Source organism: Neoarius graeffei, chromosome 18 (assembly GCF_027579695.1).
Source record: "Neoarius graeffei isolate fNeoGra1 chromosome 18, fNeoGra1.pri, whole genome shotgun sequence".
Classification (NCBI taxonomy): Eukaryota; Metazoa; Chordata; class Actinopteri; order Siluriformes; family Ariidae; genus Neoarius; species Neoarius graeffei.
The window spans coordinates 21,758,090-21,782,662 of NC_083586.1; the positions used below are offsets into that span (position 1 = coordinate 21,758,090).

The window sequence follows — 24,573 nt, forward strand, 5'->3', positions numbered from 1 at the left end:
ATTGTGTAAAATTTATTTTTACCTCCTTTGGCTGTAAAATAGCCATAGATGCTAAAATGGCAAATTAAATAAACAAAATTAATTGATTTTAATTAGCCGAATCAGATGTTGGAGCAATGAGAACACTAACATATTGTAGGGTTGGGAGCCTGTCTTGCATTAAAAAAAAACACTCCTTTTGCTTAGGATTTCATCCTGAAATTCAATTTTAATAATGATATCACAAGATTTCCCTTTGCTTTGAATCAGATTGGTTTAAAAAAAGTTCTGGTCTGTTATGTTGTGAACTCTTTCTCCTTGTATTTGCTTGGTCTCTCATGACTCAATGGAAAATGAAGTGTAATTTGTTGACGGTCCCTTAGCTCTTAAGGGATCATCGATATGTACATATCAGAGTACGTAATGAATTTATTCACATCTGTTATGGGTTGTTTTACAATCAGGGGACAAAGTTTGTGTCACAGGGGTCCAAAATTCAAACTGGTTCTTGTACCCGTTTTTAAGTGAAGGACGAGTTAAAGAACAGATTTCAGGTAATTTTTTGACGTGTGTGTATGGTAGTTTTGTGTAATCTGCTATAAGATAAAGAAGATTAAGTGGAGCTTTAAGCAGGGCTGGGAGAAACTAATGAAGTGATTCTCGGAGAGGACTTTTTTTTTTTGACAATTCAGAATCCACTACTTCCATAGCGCTTTTATATATAAGGCTGTAAGCTTTGTGTTAGTTGTCTCTAATATTTATGTCCCAGTATCTTGACCACATTTTAGGATGAAAATCATCATTTTAGATATGTTATTTTATATTGAAAAATTAGCTGTCTCGGAGAGGACTTTTTTTTTACACAATTACATACTAATTTGATCAAAATAGTCTGAAAACTTACTGGCATTCAACATTAAAACTTAACTATGTTTCCAATGATATGGAACCAAATATGTGTTTTATGGTATAAAGAATGATGTAAGTGCATCCCTTTTGGAGCTACCTGTGGTCAAAAAAGCACTTTTTCTAAATGACCCAAGTAATTTTGCTAAATATGACACATATTGCCATACATTCACCAAAAATAACGTTATCACCAAATTTTTGTTTGCATGGTAAATAGAGCTATCACAGGGCTACAATAAACAACCAAGTTTATTTAGTCAAGCCTTTTGATATTGAAGATAATAAGCGTTAAATGTGATTTTTAGCTTGCGGACCCTGATTGTAAAACAACCCTTAATGAACTAAGGAAATCAGAGCAAGCAGGGGGTTTGTAAGACTGATATCAGTGTCAGGAATAATAGTGTATTATTTAAAATATATATATTTAAAAAAAAATTTAATGTTTCACATCTTACTTTTAATATGCTTTAAGTTGTAGAAAACTTCAACGGAGGGAACTTCAGACTGAATCTGTGTTAACCCTTTGATGCAAAACATGGGTCAAAAGTGACCCGGCTGAGTTTTTATCTTCTAGATCTTTGCAATAAATTAATTCCATCATTCAGTATTCAAGGTATTCCTCAATTAACTTGTTTTTGATCATCATACATCCTTATTATATTTCTTCCTTTCTTACTTTTTGAATAAAATCCCTTTTTGTATCACGACCCTTCTAATGCACAACATGGGTCAAAAACGACCTGCATTCATTTTCCAGGTTATTTCATGTACGGCTGAGTGTTTCTATGATATACTTTTGAAATAGATTCATTTTGTCATTTACTTTTCCAAATATGCAGTAAATATCTTGTTTTTGTTTAGCACAAATCATCATTTTTATTTTTCCTTTCTTAAGTTATGAGCAAGCACAGCTTTTGTAATTCTACATCAAGTTTACACACATGGGTCAGAACCGACCCGCATGCATTTACTCCAGCGTTTGGTGGGAGCTGTGAATTGTGCTTGTGTCAGACATTTCACAGCTCAGCACAGCGCCCTTTGCCCATCTCATACATGCAAGTAATGTTTTTCAATTGTTCTAACATTACCTTAGAAAAAAATTGATTATGTTTAGGTTACCTTGAGAGTGAGTAGATTACTTGTCAGAAAGTTACAAGTAATTACTATTAGCTACCGTTAGCTAATTTTATTGTAGTTGGCTTAGCTAACTACATACACTACTGTTCAAAAGTTTGGGGTCACTCTGAAATGTCCTTATTTTTGAAAGAAAAGCACTGTTCTTTTCAACGAAGATCACTTTAAACTAATCAGAAATCCACTCTATACATTGCTAATGTGGTAAATGACTATTCTAGCTGCAAATGTCTGGTTTTTGGTGCAATATCTCCATAGGTGTATAGAGGCCCATTTCCAGCAACTCTCACTCCAGTGTTCTAATGGTACAATGTGTTTGCTCATTGCCTCAGAAGGCTAATGGATGATTAGAAAACCCTTGTACAATCATGTTAGCACAGCTGAAAACAGCTGAGCTCTTTAGAGAAGCTATAAAACTGACCTTCCTTTGAGCAGATTGAGTTTCTGGAGCATCACATTTGTGGGGCCGATTAAATGCTCAAAATGGCCAGAAAAATGTCTCGACTATATTTTCTATTCATTTTACAACTTATGGTGGGAAATAAAAAAGTGTGACTTTTCATGGAAAACACAAAATTGTCTAGGTGACCCCAAACTTTAACAGTAGTGTAGTTAATAAATAAATAACTGGCCCCATTCACTGCTAAAGTAATTACTTGAAACAAATTATTATAGTATTAAGACGTTTAATTTTAAATCACACTTGGATGACCCATGTGTAGTAATATATAAAAAGTTCATAAAGTAGGAAAGAAAAAATTAAATTAATGATTTGTGATAATTAGAAACAAGATGTTTAAAGACTACTTGGAATATTCAATCATAAAATAAATCGATTTCAAAAGACAGAGCAAAGAAAGCATGAAATAACCTGGAAAATGAATGCGGGTCCCATGTTGTGCATTAGAAGGGGTGTGCGTAGCTATGATTTGCATCAAAGGGTTAAAGAGAATCAGCTGATCCAATAATTTTGGAAGCCTGGAGATAAATAAAGAATCAGGGCACGTGCACGCGCGTTCACGTGGGGGGTGGGGGCGTTTCCGACACCGGAAATAATTCTGTCTGGGTCCATCAACGCGGCTGTCAGTGAGATTTAGTGAACACTAGGTAGCGTGTTTAGTCCTAAAGGTCACACACCACACCAGACCACACCACCTCCCTCCTCCTTCTCCTCCTCCCTGGTCACGTGGGCTGCGGGAGCACCAGTTTCGATTACTGACAGTCTGGTCACCGGACGCCTCGCGCTGTTTACTCCTGAAGTCAGCACGTGGAAATAAAGCACGGATGTTTACAGACTGGCTGCACTTTATGGACGAGGTGGCTTCATGTTGTTTACTTTGATTTCCGCCGGCTGTCACATCTATCTGATCACGTGCGGAGGTTTTGACTGGTCGCAGTGAGAAGGTACTGGTTGTAGAGGTAAATGCCGGCCAACTGGACCTACTAGTACGTCTTGTGTTTTCAGTTATCTTGACACTGCACGCGGGCTGAGTCATGGGGATACGTCACTGACCCCCAGCAAAGCACGAGCCAGAAGACTGAACTGAGCAGCTCATATTAAGTGGACTAGTAGAGCCTATAATAATATCATCATGATTGGATCTCCAGACTTGCTGGCTTTCACGACAGACACCGATTTCTTAGAACGATCGACAGACTCGCTCGGACTTCCAGCCGATCTGTCCGTTCCTCCTTATCCATACTCGGAGGACGCCTCGCCATGGTCAAAGACATCCAGCGTTGGCTTCAATAAGGATTTTATTCTTATATCGGAGTTCTCTGAGCAAGTAGGTCCCCAACCATTACTAACCATTCCGGATGAAACCAAAGCATGTGGCTCGTTCGATCTGAACCACTTCTCGCTCAGGATAATGTCCGTCGACTATCAGACCACGTTCGCAGGCCCTGCAAGTTGTGGACATCCTAAACTGAACTTTGTCGAAGATTCAAAAGTGGTGCTGGGGGATTCTAGAGAAGGCGCCTACGCCTACGTGCATCACTTAACGCTGTACGATCTGGAGGCGCGGGGGTTCGTCCGGCCGTTCTGCATGGCCTACGTGTCCTCTGAAGAGGAAAAAATGATGCATTGTTTCCGGCAACTCTCAGCAGAGTTCTCCAAGGCTTCTGAGTGTCTGAAGACTGGAAATAGGAAGAACTTTGCCAACGAAGTGGATAAAAAACTTTCAGACTTGGAGTATACTCGATTAATACTGCTGAGGGAGATAAACCGAGATAGGCAAAATAAATTAAAAGTTGGCGAGAGGAACGTAATGGAAACAAAGACGAATACTGGAGCGACAAGGGAAAAGGAAAGAAAAGATAACGAGGACAATGACTTGCTGCTGACCACAAAAGAAGAGGAATTGAAAGAGAAACAGCGATGTAGATCGTCATTTATGGAAGTTGACAAAAACGACAGTGTGCCAGGGTTTGATAAAAGGGGAAACGAGCCAGAATGTGACTTGGTTGTTATGAGCAATCGAAATGAAAAAAGCAGATCGAGAAATGATCGAGTATTTGAGCAGCCCAAAGAAACGAAGGCAGGTCATAGTGCAGCATGTCAGTCAGTCATGTGGGTGAATAAAGCAGAGGAGTTGGCTCATGTGGAAAAAGCCATCCAGGAACACAGGAGTCTTTTGAAACAAATCACCTCCTATCCGAACAGGAAGCTCAGAAACCCAGAGTTCTTGCCATATGAGCCAGATGATGCCTTTCATTCTCTGGATTCAGACTTAGACCCCAACATACTGTATTCCCAGAGCCCAGAGTCAGTGGAGGAATGCAGCGATTGCTCACATGCACTTTCACACACTCCGCAACTGGTGAGCTCAAGCATGTGTCGACAGTTTGACAAGCGTCTGAAGAACCTGGATGAGCTCTGCGACGAGTACTTCCTGCAGCAGGCGCTGAAGCAGCTCCGCTCCACCGAGAAGAGTTTTCGTGGGAACAATAGCTACCTCCTCTCACAGCAAAGGACTCAAAACTTGCTCCGTCACCTAAAGTCCACGAACTTCCTATTTGAAGATTTTTGCGACCTGGAGGAAGAAACAGGTCAGCAGTTATCCAGACTACAGTCTCGGTCAGCGCTGCTTTTTCCTATTTCCCCACTACAGAGTGAACCTGTAAGTCTCGACTCTTACACATCATGTGTGGAAATGGTGCCAATCAGGCTTGAGCTCCACAGAAATGGACCCGACTCTGTTCCGACCTCACCGTGTGATGATCTGCCTTTGGCACCTAACTTCTCAAATGAAGACACCTGCAAGAATGAGGAAGTTTCCATGCCAATGAAGGATAGCATAAGCAGTGGAGAGAGCATCGAGGTGCTAGGAACAGAGAAATCCTTTCGAACTCAAGGCCCTATTTATACCACGGAAACCGTTCCACAGAGACCAAAAGCATTCCCAGCAGCCCCCTTTGAAGGACGAAAAAGGAGAGTGGTCACTCGACGGGAAAATAGCGAGGACAGCATTGAGGTGCTTAGCACTACAGATTCCATCATACCAGATGATTTGAGGGCCTCATACCCTACTGCCATCCATGAGGAAACCCCAGAGCACGAAGGAGAAGGGAATGACTGTATGCACAGCACTGAAGATGTTTTGATTCAGTGCAAAGATAAACGCCAGGAATGCCCGAGCTCCCCTAGCACCCCTACTATAGTCATAAACCCACTAGATCCACACATGAGCTTGAACTTGTGTACTTTTGGTGCCCATTCTCCTCTAAGTGAGCCAGGATCTCTCCAAGACAGGCCTTTCCTATTTACACCAGATGATTTCTCAGATTGCACCAGTTACCAAAGCCATGGCTCCACAGGCTCTACACTGTCTCTTGATCTCCGTGGGGAAAAAAGTACAGCCGGGAATCGGAGAAAGCGTGCCAGGTTGGGACGGGCTGCTCTGAATTTCCTACGCCAGTTTCCGTTCGCCGTGCACGCCGTGTACAGCCTGTTGAGTGGCCGAACAGTGGTGGTGCTGGGCAGCGAGGAAAGAGTGGTTAAACGCTTGGTCACAGCACTGACCATGTATACTCCTCATCTCTCGAGGTCCAGAGGAAACATCCAGCCCTGGACATCAAACCCTTTGCACATTACTGATCTGCTAACTTGGAAACTCATCGGCTATAACAGGTACGTTTGGGAATAAAAAAGCTAATTTCAAGACCTATTCATTTGCGGTGTAGATTTTTCAGGGAGCTCAATCAATCAATCAGTCATTCTCATCAGCTATTAAGTGATATGACTGTAATTCAAATCACAGGTTTATATTAAGGTGCCCTTTCCAATATGTTATATGGTGGACACTCCAAATAAAGTGAATTTTTTTTTAAACATTCTGGGAGATGTTTAACATTTTATGGAAGGACTCTCCAGTATCCGAGCTTTGTAACAGTCCGATAGATGTAAAGCTGTAACGTGATGGGGTTTTTTTTCAGGACAGAGGAGTTTATGCAGTACGGTTTCTTTGTAACAGAACAAGCTGCATTGAAAAAAAAAAACTTCTTAACTTCAGTAGAGAAAAAGAGAGGCTGTGGTATAAGAGGAATAAAACACGGGCATAATCAGCATCATAGTCTTGTTTCGCCTGAAGTCTTTTTATTAAATGACTTGAGTAAATGGACAGTCGCTGCATACGTTGTTTAATAAACTTAAATCTAGAAAACAATATCTACACCACGTGCACAATTATTAGGCAAGTCGTATTCTTGAGGATTAATTTTATTGTTGAACAAATACAGTGCTCTCAGTCAATCCAAATTGTTAATAAACCTAAAACCCAAATGTTTAACAAAGAAAAAGGGAGTTTAGGCTTCCTCAGGGGAATATAGTAGTGTGCACAATTATTGGGCAACATTTAGTGTGCAGAATTATGCAATGAAATGAAAAGCTAAAATTTTCCCATCTCACTTATTATAATTTTTAGAGTATCAAATAAACAACTCAGAATTAACAAACAAGTGTTGCCAGGCAAAACAAACCTCGCCCGGTAGCACTTATAATGAATATGAAGGAAGATAAAGCAAGAAAACGATTTTGACCTTGTGTGTGAACTTACTTGGCCAATAAACATGGTTCTGATTATCTGCTGCTCTCAGCCAGTCAGAACACACCGTACTGAGCAATTGTTACACTCTTACAGCACGATGACACGGTGGCTACCGCCTCTATATGAAGCAGTAGCCACAAAAACTTTGACCTTGACTGGATGACCCCCAAAATGTTGGAGGTTCTATTTGAGACCAACGCCCATCTATCCTGAAAGTTTCATGAAGATTGGTCCAGCCGTTTTCCGTAATACCTCATCTCATCTCATCTCATTATCTCTAGCTGCTTTATCCTGTTCTACAGGGTCGCAGGCAAGCTGGAGCCTATCCCAGCTGACTACGGGCGAAAGGCGGGGTACACCCTGGACAAGTTGCCAGGTCATCACAGGGCTGACACATAGACACAGACAACCATTCACACTCACATTCACACCTACGCTCAATTTAGAGTCACCAGTTAACCTAACCTGCATGTCTTTGGACTGTGGGGAAAACCGGAGCACCCGGAGGAAACCCACGGGGAGAACATGCAAACTCCGCACAGAAAGGCCTTCGCCGGCCACGGGGCTCGAACCCGGACCTTCTTGCTGTGAGGCGACAGCGCTAACCACTACACCACCGTGCCACCCCTTCCATAATATCATTAACAAAAAAACAAAGAAACCCCACTGAAAACAATACCTCGCCCCCTGGTGGACTCCGTCCCGGGCGAGGTAATAAACACTTTTGGCATTTCAAAAATATTCAGTGACCAATATAGCCACCCTTCTTTTCAACTGCCATGAGCCATCCATCCATCCATGGAGTCTGTTAGTTTTTTGATTTGTTGACAATCAACTTTTTGTGTGGCAGCAACCATGGCCTCCCAAATGCTGTTCAGAGTGGTGTACTGTCTTCCCTCACTGTAAATCTTACGTTTAAGAAGGACCCATAAGTTCTCAATAGGGTTTAAGTCAGGTGAGGAAGGGGGCCGTGTCGTTACTCCGTCATCTTTAAGGCCTTTGCTGGCTCGCCAAGCAGTGGAGTACTTGGATGCATGTGATGGTGCATCGTCCTGCATAAAAATCATGGCGACTTCTTCCTGTACCACTGCAATCTTCTAGAAACTGGCAGTAGGTTTGGGAATTGATTTCAAGTCCATCTTCAACCCCAAATGGTCCAACTAGCTCATCCTTAATACTGTAATAGCAGCCCATACCAGTCCCCCTCCTCCACCTTGCTGGCGTCTGAGTCACAGTGGTGCTATGTGTCCATCAAGAGTCATCTCTTTTCATCCGTCCATAAAACCTTTGAAAAATCTGTCTTCAGATATTTCTTGGCCTGATCTTGACGTCTCAACTTGAGAGGCTTGTTTAGTGGTGGTCGTGTTTCAGCCTTCCTTACCTTGGCCATATTTCTGAGCATGGAACACCTTGTCCTTCTGGACATTCCAGGTAGGTTGCAGTTCTGGACTATGGTGGCACTGGAGGATAATGGGTTCCTGGTAGCTTCATGTTTAATCCTTCTCGAGTCTTTGGCGATTAATTTGCATCTTGTTCTTCTCCACATGTTTTTTTTTCTTGACGTCTCAACTTGAGAGGCTTGTTTAGTGGTGGTCGTGTTCCGGCCTTCCTTACCTTGGCCATGTCTCTGAGCACGGAACACCTTGTCCTTCTGGACACTCCAGGTAGGTTGCAGTTCTGGAATATGGTGGCACTGAAGGATAATGGGTTCCTGGTAGCTTCATGTTTAATCCTTCTCAAGTCTTTAGCGATTAATTTGCATCTTGTTCTTCTCCATAACTTTTTTTATGACCTTGTTGACTATTTGATTATTACGTGGTCATGTTTCAATAGCTTAGCTATTTCAAGAGTGCCGCATCCCTCCGATAGGCGTTTTGCAATTTTTGTCTTTTCAGTGTTTGTTCAATCGTTTTTTGGCCCATTTTGCCTGAGATAAAGAAGCTGCCTAATAATTATGCACACCTTAATATAGGGTGTTAATGCCTTTAGGCCAGGGGTTCCCAAACTTTTCCATGCCAAGGCCCCCCAAACAGCATTAGCTTCTGGCCGGGGACCCCCTTTGCAAACCCACAGACAATGCTACAAAATATGTAAAGAAACATCAACTTTTAGAATGTTTTCTCTTACTTTTATTCAATAGTCAATAATTGTTACATTTGTTTAGCATAAGAATATTATTAACTAACATGTTTTCAACACAAATATTTTCGCACTGAACAATAAACTGTATAACCTCCTGTAGTACCTGATTCAACTCGTTATCCATCCTTTTTGCGGCCAGTGCCTCGCGATGGAGCATGCAGTGTGTGGCCACTACATGCGGGGCCTTCTGCTTAATGAGCGCGGTCACTCCACTGATCTTCCCGGTCATCGCCGCGGCTCCGTCCGAACACACCCCCACACAACGGGTCCAGTCCAATCCGTTAGACTCGATGTAATCGTCCAAAACTTGAAAAATGTCTTTCCCAGTAGTTCTTCTTTCAAGTGCTTTACAAAATAGTATTTCCTCCACAAATCTTTCCTGTGAAATAAATCTGATGTACACAAGCAGTTGGGCCTCATTGGATAAATCTGTGCTGTCATCCAGCTGAAGTGCGAAGTATTCGCTGGCTCTCACCTGCTCCAACAGCTGAGCAGATACGTCTTGAGCCATGTCACCAATCCGTCGGCTCACGGTGTTATCAGAGAGTGGGACAGCATCGATTTATTTTTTTTGGCAGCATCCTCACCAAGCAATTCTCGGACAATGTCTTTGGTGGCTGGTAAAATCAAATCTTCTCCAACTGAGTGAGGTTTTTTAGCACGAGCAATGTGGTACGAGGCTATAAATGATGCCTTCAGGGCCCGCTCGGGGACAGTAGCTTGCTGGGTGAATGCAGCAGATTGCCTGACCAAACGCTCTTCTTTGCGTCTGAAGAAATCTACTGTTTTTTCGGCATCTGTCGGATGTTTTTGTACCAAGTGACGCTGAAGTTTTGAAGGTTTTAAGCACTCGTTTGACAGGGTCTCCAGACAGAGGACGCATTTCGGGCAATCATGGCCATTTTTCTGTATGGCTGTAAAGCCATTCTTAATGTATGCTGCCTCATATTTTCGGATTTTAGTTGGCCAGGACTTCTTAGTTTTTTTCGCAGCAGTGTCCTCCACAGCAGGGCTGTTGGTTTGTTCCTTCGGTCTCTTCTTCAAAAACCTGTCCATTTTGCGCTAGCAATACGCTAGCTTGAGGAGCAAAGCAGCTTGATAAATGGCGCAAACCGCAACGTCACAGGCAATCGGAGAGATGAGCATGGCAAACAACGTTTCGATATGATGTATTATTAATTATATTTTATAATGATGGTTAAAAAACTAATTACAATATATTTAATAATAATTATTTTAAAAAAGTATTTTTTTTCACAATTTTTTTGTTATCGTCCCTCCAATTTTCTGAGGCCCCCCTAGCACCCCCCGGCGGCCCCCACCTTGAAAACCACTGCTTTAGGCCACACTCTCCTTCATTACACAAATAAATACCACCTGAGAAGGCTTAAATCCAATTAGCATTCAAGTGTATATAGCTTGGGGTTGGAAAATATGCATAGAAATAATAGTAGGGTCAGTGTACTCACTTGCCTAATAATTGTGCACACAGTGTATAGCATGTAGTCACTCTTCATTAACGTCACCCTTTTTTTCCCCCCAGATTGGCTTTTCCTTCATCTCCCAGCATGCCACCTTGCCTAGTTCACTTTAGCAGGTACCTCAGTGTCCTGGATGTGGACCAGAAGACCTTACGCAGCCCGGCCTATAAAGGTTCTCTGATTTGTCCATTGGTGGAGGCGAGGATGCACACCATGCACGGCACCACCTACTTCCTGTACGTGCAGAGTATACTCAGTCAGCTTGTATCTAGAGCGTTCCTGCTCACGTTCTCTCATGGGCTCCAGCATCCCAGCACGGAGGCCGGGCCTGAGCATGTCCTCGGCGAGTTCCATAATGATGATCTGAAGATCCTCCACTACCTTTCAGAGCTCATCACACAACATGCGACAGGAACCTCACCGACAGTTCTGCGATTCAGCTACAGTGCTAGCACGGTTTTTAAAACCTGACCGTGAAAACGACACAGCTGCTAATTTAGCGGGGCTCAAAGGCGTCTTCGCGTTCTGTTACACAGGTGGAAATCGCAACCCAGCATTATCAAAGTTGTTTTAAGTATATTTATTTCTTGATTTTTGGATTGATTAATCTCAATAACGCCATCGACTTTGAATTAGTTTGATTCGATGGGGTCTGTGAACTGAAAAAGTCCCTTACTGCAAAAAGTAACACAACCCATGCTCTAGTGATCACCTGACTGTCAAAGTGTTCGTCGTACTGCTTTAAAATGCACTTGAATGAAAAACAAAAAATTAGGACAGTGGTCTTGTGCTTGGAAGGTATTCTGCCCCACTTTCTCTGTCCGCTGGAGAAATCCAGTGCGTTCAGTGTAAATAGCAGGGCACACCGAAAAGGCCAAAAACTATAATCCTAAATCCCCAAATCCTTGTGATTATTTTATTGATTGCCAGAACAGACAGACATGTGCTTGTAGTCTTGGGAATAGCTCATATCGCAGCACCTTTAATACACATATATATATATATAATACTTGACACCTTTAAGAATTTTTAACCACATTTTGCGCTGATAACGCACTGAGAGAATTCACTGGATACACAGCAAACCAATACCACTCAGGGGAAAGGAAGTACTACTAATTAGTCCTGCTTGAGATACACGTTTACTAGAAACACCAGTACACCTGTTCCTTCATCCAAATATCCAAGTCACGCAGCAGCAGCGCAACGCACACACTCGCGCTGATGCACGTCAAGATCTTCAGTTCAGTTCCAATACCAAACCAGGCAACGTTTTTCCAATCCAGTTCTGGTGCTCACCATCGCCTCGGGTTCTCGTTCTTGGCTCACGGGAGGGGAACCTGGTGCGCTCTTGTAGTAGACTGGTACCAAAATTCAAAAAAGTGCTTATTTAACCCTCATCCTACCATGCTATTTTACACCTTAATCTTACCATGTGGGGTCCGTTTGGACCCCAATACTTTTCTTTAAAATTAAAGCTTATAAAGACAAAATCACCAGATAAGTTTTGTTCAGAACATCTTGTATTAATAACAGCAATACACTAAAGGGCCCAAGGCATAAAGAACACACTTAACCTTCATCCTACCAGCTAATTTTACATACACAAACTACCAGGCGGGGTCCGTATGGACCCCAGGAGGGAATACCTTGAAATCAATGCAGTAAGAACCAATTCAATGCAGCAAACAGACATAACTTTATTGAAGAACAAAATCCACTATGGCTGAATATCAATGATGTATTATAAATGCAATAACATTGCAATAATATTGCAATAACTAGCATACATGTAGCAAATTATAGTGCCACAAAAAAAAAATTGGCATTATATACATGATTTTTGCAGCTCATGCAGCTGTAAAACATTCTGGATTACAACTTAGGTCTTTTCTTACAGAATTTAAAACAAAAAAGTAATTGTAAAATAATTTAGGGGTTTTGTTTTGCAGCCTGTGCTTATTGCAGCAGTGGGGTCCACACGGACCCCAAGAAGGAATGCCTTGGTAGTTTCATTATGGAACATAAAAGAAATAAAAGAAGTTAACTTTCAGTGTGCTATTCAATTATAAAATGAAAGACAGATAAACTTTACTCTGGGGTCCGGTTGGACCCCAGTAACAAATTAATTATACCTTCACAATGCAAAAAGCTGATCTTCCGGTGCTTTAGTGTTTTAATTAAGACATAAATTCCGACAAATTCATAAAACGGTGAGGCAGTATGTCACATATTTTTAAAATGGCAAACAAACATATAGGTGCGGGGTCCAGATGGACCCCACTTGGTAGGATGAAGGTTAAGGAGTTAAAGGCATTTTTGAGACAAAGTCGGCAAACAGTCTTATTTTGTCAATTTGGGTGTGCCGAATTCAAATCTGCAATATGCCGAGCTCTATCTGACCTCTGTTGACCTCTAGAGGTCATTGAACTTTGGGCCTGTAAACGTCTCAGCTGAACCCAGTTTCTCAGCTTTCTAAGGAATGAAATGTACTAAAATGATTAATGAAGTTAGCAAATGGCCTTGTTTGTTAAATGTTTGGGTGCTGAATTCATTTTTCATTTGTAAAACGACATATGACCTCTGATAACCTCAAGGTCATTAAACTTGGCCTATAGGCCTATGCATTTAACGGCATTTTTAAACTGACTTTACTCCCCCAAAAAGAATATGAACAGACAAAAAACAAATAGAAAGGAACAAATACAACATTAAATGCCAGTCCATGTACATGTGACTTACTTTTCACAGTGAGAATGCCTAGGCGATCACCTTACATAACATTGCAGAAAAAAACTCTCATATATACTAACCCTGATGAACCTGTATACCCTGTATGCCCCCACATTTTGTATGCTGCTGAATCTGTACTTTTTTCAGTAGCTTTGTATAAACAATAACCGCTAAATGTAATGCAATGTTATGTAAGGTGATCGCCGAGGCATTCTCATTGTGAAAAGTAAGTCACATGTACATGGACTGGCATTTAATGTTGTATTTGTTCCTTTCTATTTGTTTTTTGTCTGTTCATATTCTTTTTGGGGGAGTAAAGTCAGTTTAAAAATGCCGTTAAATGCATAGGCCTTGCAGTCACGTGACCAGAAAGTACACAGCCGCCATCTTGTCGGTCAAAAACACCGCTGAATACTGCTGCACTCGTGTACAGAATGGATCAATTTCAACCGATGGACTACACGGCTCATTTTTCTAATGAACAGATAACTAGATATATGTCTAAAATAAACGATCTACAGATTAGTGACCCTTATGGCTTACCGGACGGAGTTTTCACGACCGTGTCAGTGGATATGGAACTGCCAGCGGAATACTCAGATGTGTATAATTACCTCATAAACTTTCCCTCGCTGTTCAGTGGTGAAGCACTGCGTGCTTATAAATCTCTGGACAGTTATCTTTACAGAAATTCAGGATTTGTCAGCGACTCAGATGTGGCATCTTGTAAACAAGAATCCTCACTGGATGGGTAAGTCACTTAAGTATTACTAGTACTGCACTGACCAGCCGATTATAGAATAGAATAAGGTAATTCCAGCTGTAATTCCAAATCGTCCGTTTTGTTTACCATGGATCTGGCGTTGGAGAGGTAGCGGCTTAGCAGTAGAGGTTTGAGTGGCTGTTTTCTGAGCTTAGTCAACAGGCCGGCTCTGCAGCCTCACTTTTGCTTCCGCTCCTGCGCCGCCTCCTTCGCTTTGCTTCCGATAACAATCCACGGAGACCCCGCTGGTCTCGCTATCTCGTCCGGAATGTTGTGCATGCGATGGAAATCGCTACAAACCGTCATTTTCTGCTGGAAACCAATGTCCAGTAAGTCCATACGGTTGTAGTGGATATTGAAGTCCGGTACAGACGAACAACACGCAAAAATACACACAAAAAACGTGCACAGGTAGGGAGAGCTTGTAGCCGCAGCCGTTGTAGTAGAATTGTATATAGTAGGGTTTTCCAGAAGAAAAGGTAGAAGTAGAAGTAGAAGGCGGAAATATGGCGTTTTACCGACAAGATGGCGTCTGTCACAATCTGGATCGGCTGTGACGTCACATGCAAGTGCTCCATAGGCCAAGTTTAATGACCTTGAGGTTATCAGAGGTCATATGTCGTTTTACAAATGAAAAATGAATTCAGCACCCAAACATTTAACAAACAAGGCCGTTTGCTAACTTCATTAATCATTTTAGTACATTTCATTCCTTAGAAAGCTGAGAAACTGGGTTCAGCTGAGACGTTTACAGGCCCAAAGTTCAATGACCTCTAGAGGTCAACAGAGGTCAGATAGAGCTCGGCATATTGCAGATTTGAATTCGGCACACCCAAATTGACAAAATAAAACTGTTTGCCGACTTTGTCTCAAAAATGCCTTTGGGTGTCACAATTCTGGATTTTGGTACCAGTCTATAGTCAGGGATGAGAGTTTTCCGCTTTTTGGTGGATTTCCGCTTTTTCTGAGTAAAAATTGACCTTTTTATATTATGCCAAATCCATTGAGATTTTTTTTTTCATTCATTGAGGGGGGTTGGGGTATGTTCTCTCGTGATACTCAAGCGTACGACGATGTTACATGTTTACGTTTTCGCCATCTTTGGTCTCGCTAAGTCTCGCGGTAGAATATGTGTTCTCTACAGTGTAATCGGCCAAAACATCGATGGCGAGAGCATGATAGCCAATCATAACAGTTCTTACAAAAGAGAGGACCGACGAGCTTTTGTCTTTGGCCAAAAAGCTGAAAAAGTCGAAATGATTAAATGAAAATGAGAAGTGACTGTGAACTATAAATAATTGTACAAAGTGTACACAGACATTATCCCATAAACTTAGCATTCGTTTGATTTAATCCATTGAACATGTATATGATGGTCAGTAAATCTGAATTAATGCTGACCGTTTTGAAAACTTAAATATTTCAAAAGACTTTTTTTTGAAGAAATCATACGCAACTAATGAAGACAGGGAGAAAAGGTCAGTCACCCAAAGAAATTTTATTTAATATATGAACATTTTGATAATTAATAGAACTTAAGTTTAATGTGAATTTAGTTTGTCGTTTTTGTTGATCATAAATTATAACCATAGCCTTGAATGTAGCATGTGATTTTATTTTGAATTCAAACAATACTCCTATTGATTTGAAACATATTTTCATGTAAATATATAAAAAAGACAACAGATTTTTTTTTATCTACTACAGCTCAGATTGCAGGAAAAGCTAGCCTGGCAAGCCAGACTAAATGTGAATATTTAGTCTGGCCTCGCTCGTAGACATTTCCGAAGGGTGTGGGAGGAACAACCCGCTGTCTTTCAAACTGTCTCTGTGCGTATAGGCCAACGCTCTGACCAATCAGCGCAACAGTGACTGTGACGTAGTCAGAGCGACAGAAAGCAGTGGGGGAGGCCTTGAAATTAAATAATTTTTCAAAATGCGTATTAATTAATAAACAGGTTCTAGATATTAAGAAGTTTGGAGATAATGACCACAAGTTTGGAGTCTGTACCACATACTTAACATACAGTCTTATTTTTTTCAAGTGTTTTTCAAGTGTTTGCTTAAACTGTGTTTGAGAGTTTTTATTTAGTGGCATTTGGTGAAATAATTTCCCTTAAATTTAAAATAACGGGAAAATAAGAAACAATCAAAAAGTAACGTTTCAAAGCTGTTTATTAATTCTTCGTACTGCACAAACTAGCCCCATCCTTTTGGCTACGAGCGGAGCCAGCTGGTAGATCAGACTTTTGCCATAGCCGGTCGGCAAAACGGCGAAAACGTCCTTCTTGAAAAGGAATGAGCGGAGAGCCTCTTCCTGCTCATGTTTCAACGAAAACTCCAAGTCTAATTCTTCTAAAACTGATTCCAAAGCGGAGTCAAACGTGCGCTGTTCACTAGCGGTAGCCATCTTTCCTGTTGTGCTTTCTCCAGCGTCGCGCAGCTTTGTCGTCACTCCTGCAAAAGCCTGCCCAAAGAATCCAAACAAAAACCTTGCGTTGTGATTGGCGGGCACGATTTGATGCCCGGGGTGTTTTGTTGATATGGTGCGAGGCTAGACCCACTCGCAGGCCAAAAATATTTTTGGCCGCTAGGCGGGTGGGTCTAGTTTACTAGGCTAGGAAAAGTGGTTTGTAAGGCTGTATTTTTCAAAATTTTCCTGGGGGGGGGTATCCCTCCCAGACCCCCCGGCATACCTTTATCTTGTGTTCTGCTTTTTTAATGACCACCCACTCTCATCCCTGTGTAGTCCATCTGCCCAAAGGTTTGACATCACGTGTGTTCCGAGATGCTTTTCTGCTCAGTACAGTTGTAAAGAGTGGCTGTTTAAGTTATCATAACCTTCCCGTCAGAGCGTCTCGTACATGAAATTCGCAGACGATCAGCGGTTTCTGAAATCCTCAAACCAGCCCATCTGGCACCAATAAACCACGCATTCGCTGAACCTGCTGTATCTGACTGGATAAGTGCATGAATGAGCAGGCGTACGAGTGTACAGCGTTTCCATTAAAGCGTCTGAATGTAAATCGCATGTTACGATACCGAACGGTTTCTTCAACTTTGCATGTTTAGAGAAAATAATTTGAAGACGAAGTACAAGTGGACACGCACGTCTAGCTTTTAAACGCAAGGTTTTCCTAACGCTGTATTTAACGGCCCTGAAGATTTGGAAGTGTGTTGTAGACTTTAAACAGCACCAAGAGCAGCTCGGTGTGAAATGGGTAAATACATGGGAAAGCACTTTATCAGAAGTATTAATGTAAAGTTTTGTTTTTAACATGAAAGTATATTTAAATAAAAAATAAAAAAACATGCCTTGTTTTTGAAATTCTTTTTAAATCCTTCCCCCCATGTGAACTGCACTTTATAAGGATGAAATTTCTCCGATCTGATTTTGCTTTCTGGCTTTATTACGCGACCTCACCTCACCTCAGCCTGCTTAAATATTAATTTTACTTCTACGGCTACAACCTTGAAGCATTTTCACCAATATTCTAGAAGCCACTTTAAGCAAGTGAACCCACTTAAATCCGATTTACTGAAAGATGAAAGCGTTCCAACTGTAATTGTTTTTACGAGTTGTAGTACCAGACGTGCCAATACTGCAAATCCTAGCAGAAAGAGAGAGACTTTGACCACAGAAACATGTGGGATGAGGTTTTCTTCCCCCCAGATTTGCGACAATGGCTAGTTAGAAAACAAGCTAAAAGTCCAAACTTGTGTGAACTTAATAATGATCAGCTCCTCCATTTTCTTTTCTTCTTAGGTCAAAGTCGACCTAGATATATAATCAACTAGACACAAAAACACTTTCATGTCCTACGTCCTTCCACAAATGAGCTTTTCTGATGAAAAATCAGAAAAGTGTTGTCTTCAGGCGTCTCCTGTGTAGCTGTACAGTTAAACAGTAACTCTATTCACCTCGGGAGAAACACTAAATTGAGTTATTTCAATAATTCCAAGGAGGAAAAGGCTCATTTAAAGCATTTGTTGTAACAATTAAAAAAATATATATATGGGTCTGTCTCAGAAACTGGGTACTGTGTGGGTCCCCCACTAAATATACTCACAGTCAATAAACTATACGGTTTTGAATGGTGATGTTGGTTTGAATTTGAAATAAAATGATGAAATAATCCAGATAAAACTAAATCTTTGATCTGAATACTCTATTCAGAATTTGGCAAAAATTCTGCAAATTTGTGGAAAAATGGCGGCTTGATCTGAGACATGATAAACGGTCGACTACATCGCATTCCCTTAAAAAGGCTGTAGTCCACTGAAAAGTCTACAGTTATCACTAATTGTATTTTAAGTTGTAACTTTATCCACCTAAGGATTGGTGCGCTCACAGAATAATCATAACCGTAATAAAACATCATGCAGAATATTTCATCACCGTCGTAACTCCGTTTCCCGCAGACCCAAAACCAATATGATCGTGTGTTTTGATCTAAACGGAAAGCCTCAGGGTCAAGGTCACGACCTCACCAAAAGTAGGAACTTAAAATCACTAAGCCGTTTAAACATTTAATTATAAATCTGCGATTTTGTTTTTTAAAACGAAAGCTGAAAGTTAGGTATAGAATATGTTTCTTACAGAATATATGTTACGATGGTAGCTGGTCCTGTATGAATTTCTGAGCTATAAAATGAGTTGTGGTCTATTTTTTACCGTAGCGTGTTATTTGTGTGCGGGGAAGGACACACATTAACAATTTGCATGTGTAGAATGGAATTTTCCACTCCAATAGTTAGAAGTTGATCGCGTTTCCATTTGCGGTCTTTCTGTTACGCGGGTGATCTGTTCGGGCGTTATCACTGAAAAGGTGAGTTTTGACAGTTTTATTGTGTTTTAGTCTTGCAGTATAAGGCAATAGAATGTTTCTTTTTCATCTGACTTTCAGATTTCGTAGCGTTTGCGTATTTTTGGCCGATATTTTGCAACCATGGTCAATTTAGATCGAACTTTTGATAGAATCTACGGCCAGTCATTTTGCCCCGCCCCCGCCTCGCGCTCCGTCCGGTGCGGTAGTGATGTCCTGTTGCTCGCGCGCCGCCGCAGAGACCCGCGCGACCTTCAGCCGGTACAGTCGCTGTTCTTTTACCACCGCCGTTATTCTCATCTTTCCGGCGTGTTCTTGATTTTTCCGTTGTGTCCTATTCCGCCATATCAAATACCCAAACTGTATCATATTATTCATATTTAAGTGAATAATCAATTCAGTCATCATAACTTGGCATTTTTAACCCAAGCAATCAAAAAGAGGAAATTTATTCAATATTTTCACTCCTCTGTGAAGGAGGGGCTTTAATTCTTCATGATGGAGTTATTTTATATGCAAATCAATTTTACAAAAGCATTTGAATTGGAATCAAAAAAATGTTCCACAGCGGAGGCCAGAAAAAGCAAGATGCGATCTTTATTCTTATTAAACACGACAAATGAAACACTGAGTGTTCGGTAAATGCAAAAAAAAAAAAAAGTAAAATTAGAAAATGTATTTTTTGACCATAATGTCCCAAATGAGAGAGCGGATTCTGAGACGGACCCATATGTAAAAGTATTGAAACCAAACTTCTAAATTTTACATTTTTTACTTCAGTTAGAAATCATACATGAAACTTTTCTCCATTGAATATGAAAAAAGACGAACTTACTGATGCATTTATGGCAACATGCTATTTAAAAAAAAAAAGATTTTCCAAGTGAAGCCTGTTGTACAAGTGTAAGCTCTTTATTTGTAAATGCTTTAACAAAACTTTAATCAGATCATTTCAAAAACTAGAAAAAGTTGTAATACACATCAGGATCACTAGAGTCCTTTTAAAAAATATCGGAACAGCTTTGATTACTGTACCTGATCTCTTCAGACTGAACATACACACAAACAATGAGACGTCTTAATGGGAGCATATTTCTTAACACACACACACACACACACACACTAGTGAGGCTGACGCCACCGAATCATCTGGATGAGGATTTGCCGCTTGTGCACGCTCAAACTCGGCTCCTACACAAAAAAGAGAAGCAAAACAAAATCAAATTTGATGTACATTTTGAACTTCAGTGCTGAACCTTCTGCTGTACAACTGTACTCTTATTTCACTGCAGCACATCACCACAGAGCTCACCGACTGCAGGAAAAACTGGTACACTCACATAACAGTCTTGATTTGCATAGTCATATTTTCAGGGCATATCCTGGACCAAATTAGTTTTTTTTTTTTATATGAAAGCATGTCCCGTTATACACTCATCCAGAAGGGTAATTTTGCACAAGGCCATCTGTCTACAGCAGAAAAAAATAAAATAAAACGCGTCTGGAAAAATCCCAAGGGAGTCTGGATCCAGATTCGTGACGTCACCTGCGGAAGCGCCAGCAGGCTGCGCGAGCTTTGCACGGTTTCAGTGCACAGCCTGTGTAGACCAAGTTTAGCAGCGAGCGATTTTGCATTGAAATATGGAATCGTCACTGGAGTGCAATGTTACTTCACCTCTGGATGAAGAATGTAATGTTGCTACACCCTCCCACGATACATCTGTTAACCATTTTACAACCCCGATTCCAAAAAAGTTGGGACAAAGTACAAATTGTAAATAAAAACGGAATGCAATGATGTGGAAGTTTCAAAATTCAATATTTTATTCAGAATAGAACATAGATGACATATCAAATGTTTAAACTGAGAAAATGTATCATTTAAAGAGAAAAATTAGGTGATTTTTAAATTTCATGACAACAACACATCTCAAAAAAGTTGGGACAAGGCCATGTTTCCCACTGTGAGACATCCCCTTTTCTCTTTACAACAGTCTGTAAACGTCTGGGGACTGAGGAGACAAGTTGCTCAAGTTTAGGGATAGGAATGTTAACCCATTCTTGTCTAATGTAGGATTCTAGTTGCTCAACTGTCTTAGGTCTTTTTTGTCGTATCTTCCGTTTTATGATGCGCCAAATGTTTTCTATGGGTGAAAGATCTGGACTGCAGGCTGGCCAGTTCAGTACCCGGACCCTTCTTCTACGCAGCCATGATGCTGTAATTGATGCAGTATGTGGTTTGGCATTGTCATGTTGGAAAATGCAAGGTCTTCCCTGAAAGAGACGTCGTCTGGATGGGAGCATATGTTGCTCTAGAACCTGGATATACCTTTCAGCATTGATGGTGTCTTTCCAGATGTGTAAGCTGCCCATGCCACACGCACTAATGCAACCCCATACCATCAGAGATGCAGGCTTCTGAACTGAGCGCTGATGATAACTTGGGTCGTCCTTCTCCTCTTTAGTCCGAATGACACGGCGTCCCTGATTTCCATAAAGAGCTTCAAATTTTGATTCGTCTGACCACAGAACAGTTTTCCACTTTGCCACAGTCCATTTTAAATGAGCCTTGGCCCAGAGAAGACGTCTGCGCTTCTGGGTCATGTTTAGATACGGCTTCTTCTTTGAACTATAGAGTTTTAGCTGGCAACGGCGGATGGCACGGTGAATTGTGTTCACAGATAATGTTCTCTGGAAATATTCCTGAGCCCATTTTGTGATTTCCAATACAGAAGCATGCCTGTATGTGATGCAGTGCCGTCTAAGGGCCCGAAGATCACGGGCACCCAGTATGGTTTTCCGGCCTTGACCCTTACGCACAGAGATTCTTCCAGATTCTCTGAATCTTTTGATGATATTATGCACTGTAGATGATGATATGTTCAAACTCTTTGCAATTTTACACTGTCGAACTCCTTTCTGATATTGCTCCACTATTTGTCGGTGCAGAATTAGGGGGATTGGTGATCCTCTTCCCATCTTTACTTCTGAGAGCCGCTGCCACTCCAAGATGCTCTTTTTATACCCAGTCATGTTAATGACCTATTGCCAATTGACCTAATGAGTTGCAATTTGGTCCTCCAGCTGTTCCTTTTTTGTACCTTTAACTTTTCCAGCCTCTTATTGCCCCTGTCCCAACTTTTTTGAGATGTGTTGCTGTCACGAAATTTCAAATGAGCCAATATTTGGCATGAAATTTCAAAATGTCTCACTTTCGACATTTGATATGTTGTCTATGTTCTATTGTGAATACAATATCAGTTTTTGAGATTTGTAAATTATTGCATTCCGTTTTTATTTACAATTTGTACTGTGTCCCAACTTTTTTGGAATCAGGGTTGTAATAATTACGTGATAACATGGAAGAAATTTGCAGAAAACCACCAGGTCGTTTCCTCATAAACAAACCAGCGCTGACGTAGGATTCAGAGGGAGGCGTCCCGCACGCGACGTCACGAAAATCAACGTTTGCTGGGAAATCCAAATGCCAAGTTTTTTCAGAGGCGGACCAATTCGCCTCAAATGGATTGATTTCAACTGAATTTTTCTGGTATTGCGCAAGGTAAAAAAATTGCGCAAAATGCAACAGATATTTGACCAAAGTTTAATATAAAATAGGAGAATTACACTGATCTTGCTCCTGAATTTACCCGTGATATGCACTTTAAAGCTAGACTGCCTTTCAGACTTTAAGTGTAGGTCATGAAAAGAATTTTCCCCCGACACCCGATTATTTTTGTTTAGTGGACCGAAAGCTACTGAATTCAAAATCACAGACTCCAAATTTTATAAAACAGAACAATTAATGAATTTAGGGCCATGTGGCCTGAAATTCTCCGCTATTTTTTCCCCTGCATCACCATGACGCAATTCAAAATACTACATCATGCATCATGTGGTGGGTTTTCCCCGTTTGCGCAAGGCATTGTGGGATACAAATTTGAAACAGGAGAGAAAAATGGAGGACGAGAGTGTGCGAATGAAACGTGAAAGACCGACTACAGTAACGGAAAGCGAGAAGAAAAGACGTTATGTTCTATACGAGGGAAAGGAAACGCAGGACCAAACTAATAAATATCGGCGGTCAGCGAGCACCTCGGCGTGATCAGCTGTTCGTTTAGCGACAGAATGATGGAACCATCAGTGCACGGTCAAAGTAAACCTGCGCATCCGTACACACACATGGACTTCCTCTGTCTGCTTGACTGCACAAAGCGAGCGATTTCATGCACGTTATTTGCTCGGGAATCCTCTCAAATTAAATAACTTCCCAGCCACAGAATGGCCTGATATTTTGAGAGATATTACAGAAATAAACATCTCACAATGACTGAATTTCAGAGGGAACTAAATTTCACGGATTTTATGAAATCGAAAGGCCGTCTAGAGCTTTAACAGCAGCTGGACTGGTTAAAAATAGCTCCCAGAGCACCCTGATGTTACTCGGTCACTTTAACACACCGCTTGTGTAAGTTTCCAGTGACCGGGTCATCTTAAAGAATTTGCATATTGGATACGAGTGGTTAAAGAGTTTTGTGACATCGTAACTATCGGCTCTTGTATATACTGTACTGTTCCCTGAGAAATTGTGTGTTTAGTGCTGGTTTATAAAATTATCAGCTTTGATCATATTTGAGTGCAATTAAGGATCTGGGGGGAAAATAAATATTGGATCAAACTGAAGCGATTTTTTTTCCCTCTAAACCAACAACGAGGTTTGGGAAAGTCTGAAAAGTTTTGACACACGGTATAACGCAACGGCATTGTTCACGGTCGACTTTACTTCCATCAGAGCATCTCTGTTCAGTCAGTGTTTAGCGAATTCATGTAGAATAACGTCAAAACGCACTGACGAGCGCCGGTAAAACTTTCCGCTCTTGTCTTGAGCACTGTCTCAAATCAAAAACTCGGACCTCACCCTGAAAAGCATTTATGAATCTAGAAATTTCCAGGAGACTCGTTATGCAAGACCGAGTTTTCAGCAGGTTTGAAGAAAGCGTGCTATACTGCCCCCACTGGTCATTGTTGGTATTGCGCCACGTTGACATGTAGCGGTCGTTTTTGAAGATGCGCCCATGATGCTCATAATGACCGCAGGATATGGATGTGTGTACAACCTAGAGATGAAAAGTGGAGCAAAGAAAAAAAATCCTGAACTTTTGAAAGTCAAACTAAGATGGGGGGGGGGGGGGGGGGGGGTAACGTCCCCTGAAAAATGTTAATAACAACACGCAAACCCCTGCATTCTAGTGCATTTTAGTACTTATTTTCACTAAAACAAGTTATAACTTTTAAGCCTTTTTCTTTCATGCACATTAATGATTAACATGTCAAAAATATCTAATTTAATTCCCCGAGTTAATGAGTAATTTTCAGGAGTGTGTTTAGAAAACGCGGTGATTTTCCTGCTACACAGTTCAGTACTTTGAAAAAAAAAAAAAAGACAGATGAAGGTAAACTCAGCAAAATCCCAAAACAGTCCTGTTAAAAAGTAAAGGTCTGTTAGAGTTTCTAAAGCTTTCAGGTTTCGATGTTGGGGACATTGAGCCTCGTTTATC

The 24,573-nt window shown here is 41.0% G+C and overlaps 2 protein-coding genes across 2 annotated transcripts in view; one reads left to right on the forward strand and one right to left on the reverse strand.

Moving 5' to 3' along the window:
- The first annotated feature begins 3,244 nt into the window (after positions 1-3,244).
- smcr8b (Smith-Magenis syndrome chromosome region, candidate 8b) lies at positions 3,245-13,022 on the forward strand. The gene is made up of 2 exons (XM_060898546.1): positions 3,245-6,154; positions 10,756-13,022. The coding sequence occupies exons 1-2, from the start codon at positions 3,615-3,617 to the stop codon at positions 11,162-11,164; spliced, it is 2,949 nt and encodes a 982-aa protein (XP_060754529.1). The 5' UTR covers positions 3,245-3,614; the 3' UTR covers positions 11,165-13,022.
- A 6,886-nt stretch (positions 13,023-19,908) lies between these two features.
- The window catches only part of zgc:112980 (uncharacterized protein LOC503706 homolog), a 46,214-nt gene continuing 41,549 nt past the window's right edge, over positions 19,909-24,573 (reverse strand). Inside the window, exon 20 of the mRNA XM_060898547.1 lies at positions 19,909-20,206. Within this exon, the coding sequence (XP_060754530.1) occupies positions 20,138-20,206 (69 nt within the window). The 3' untranslated portion in view covers positions 19,909-20,137. The remainder of the gene's footprint in view (positions 20,207-24,573) is intronic.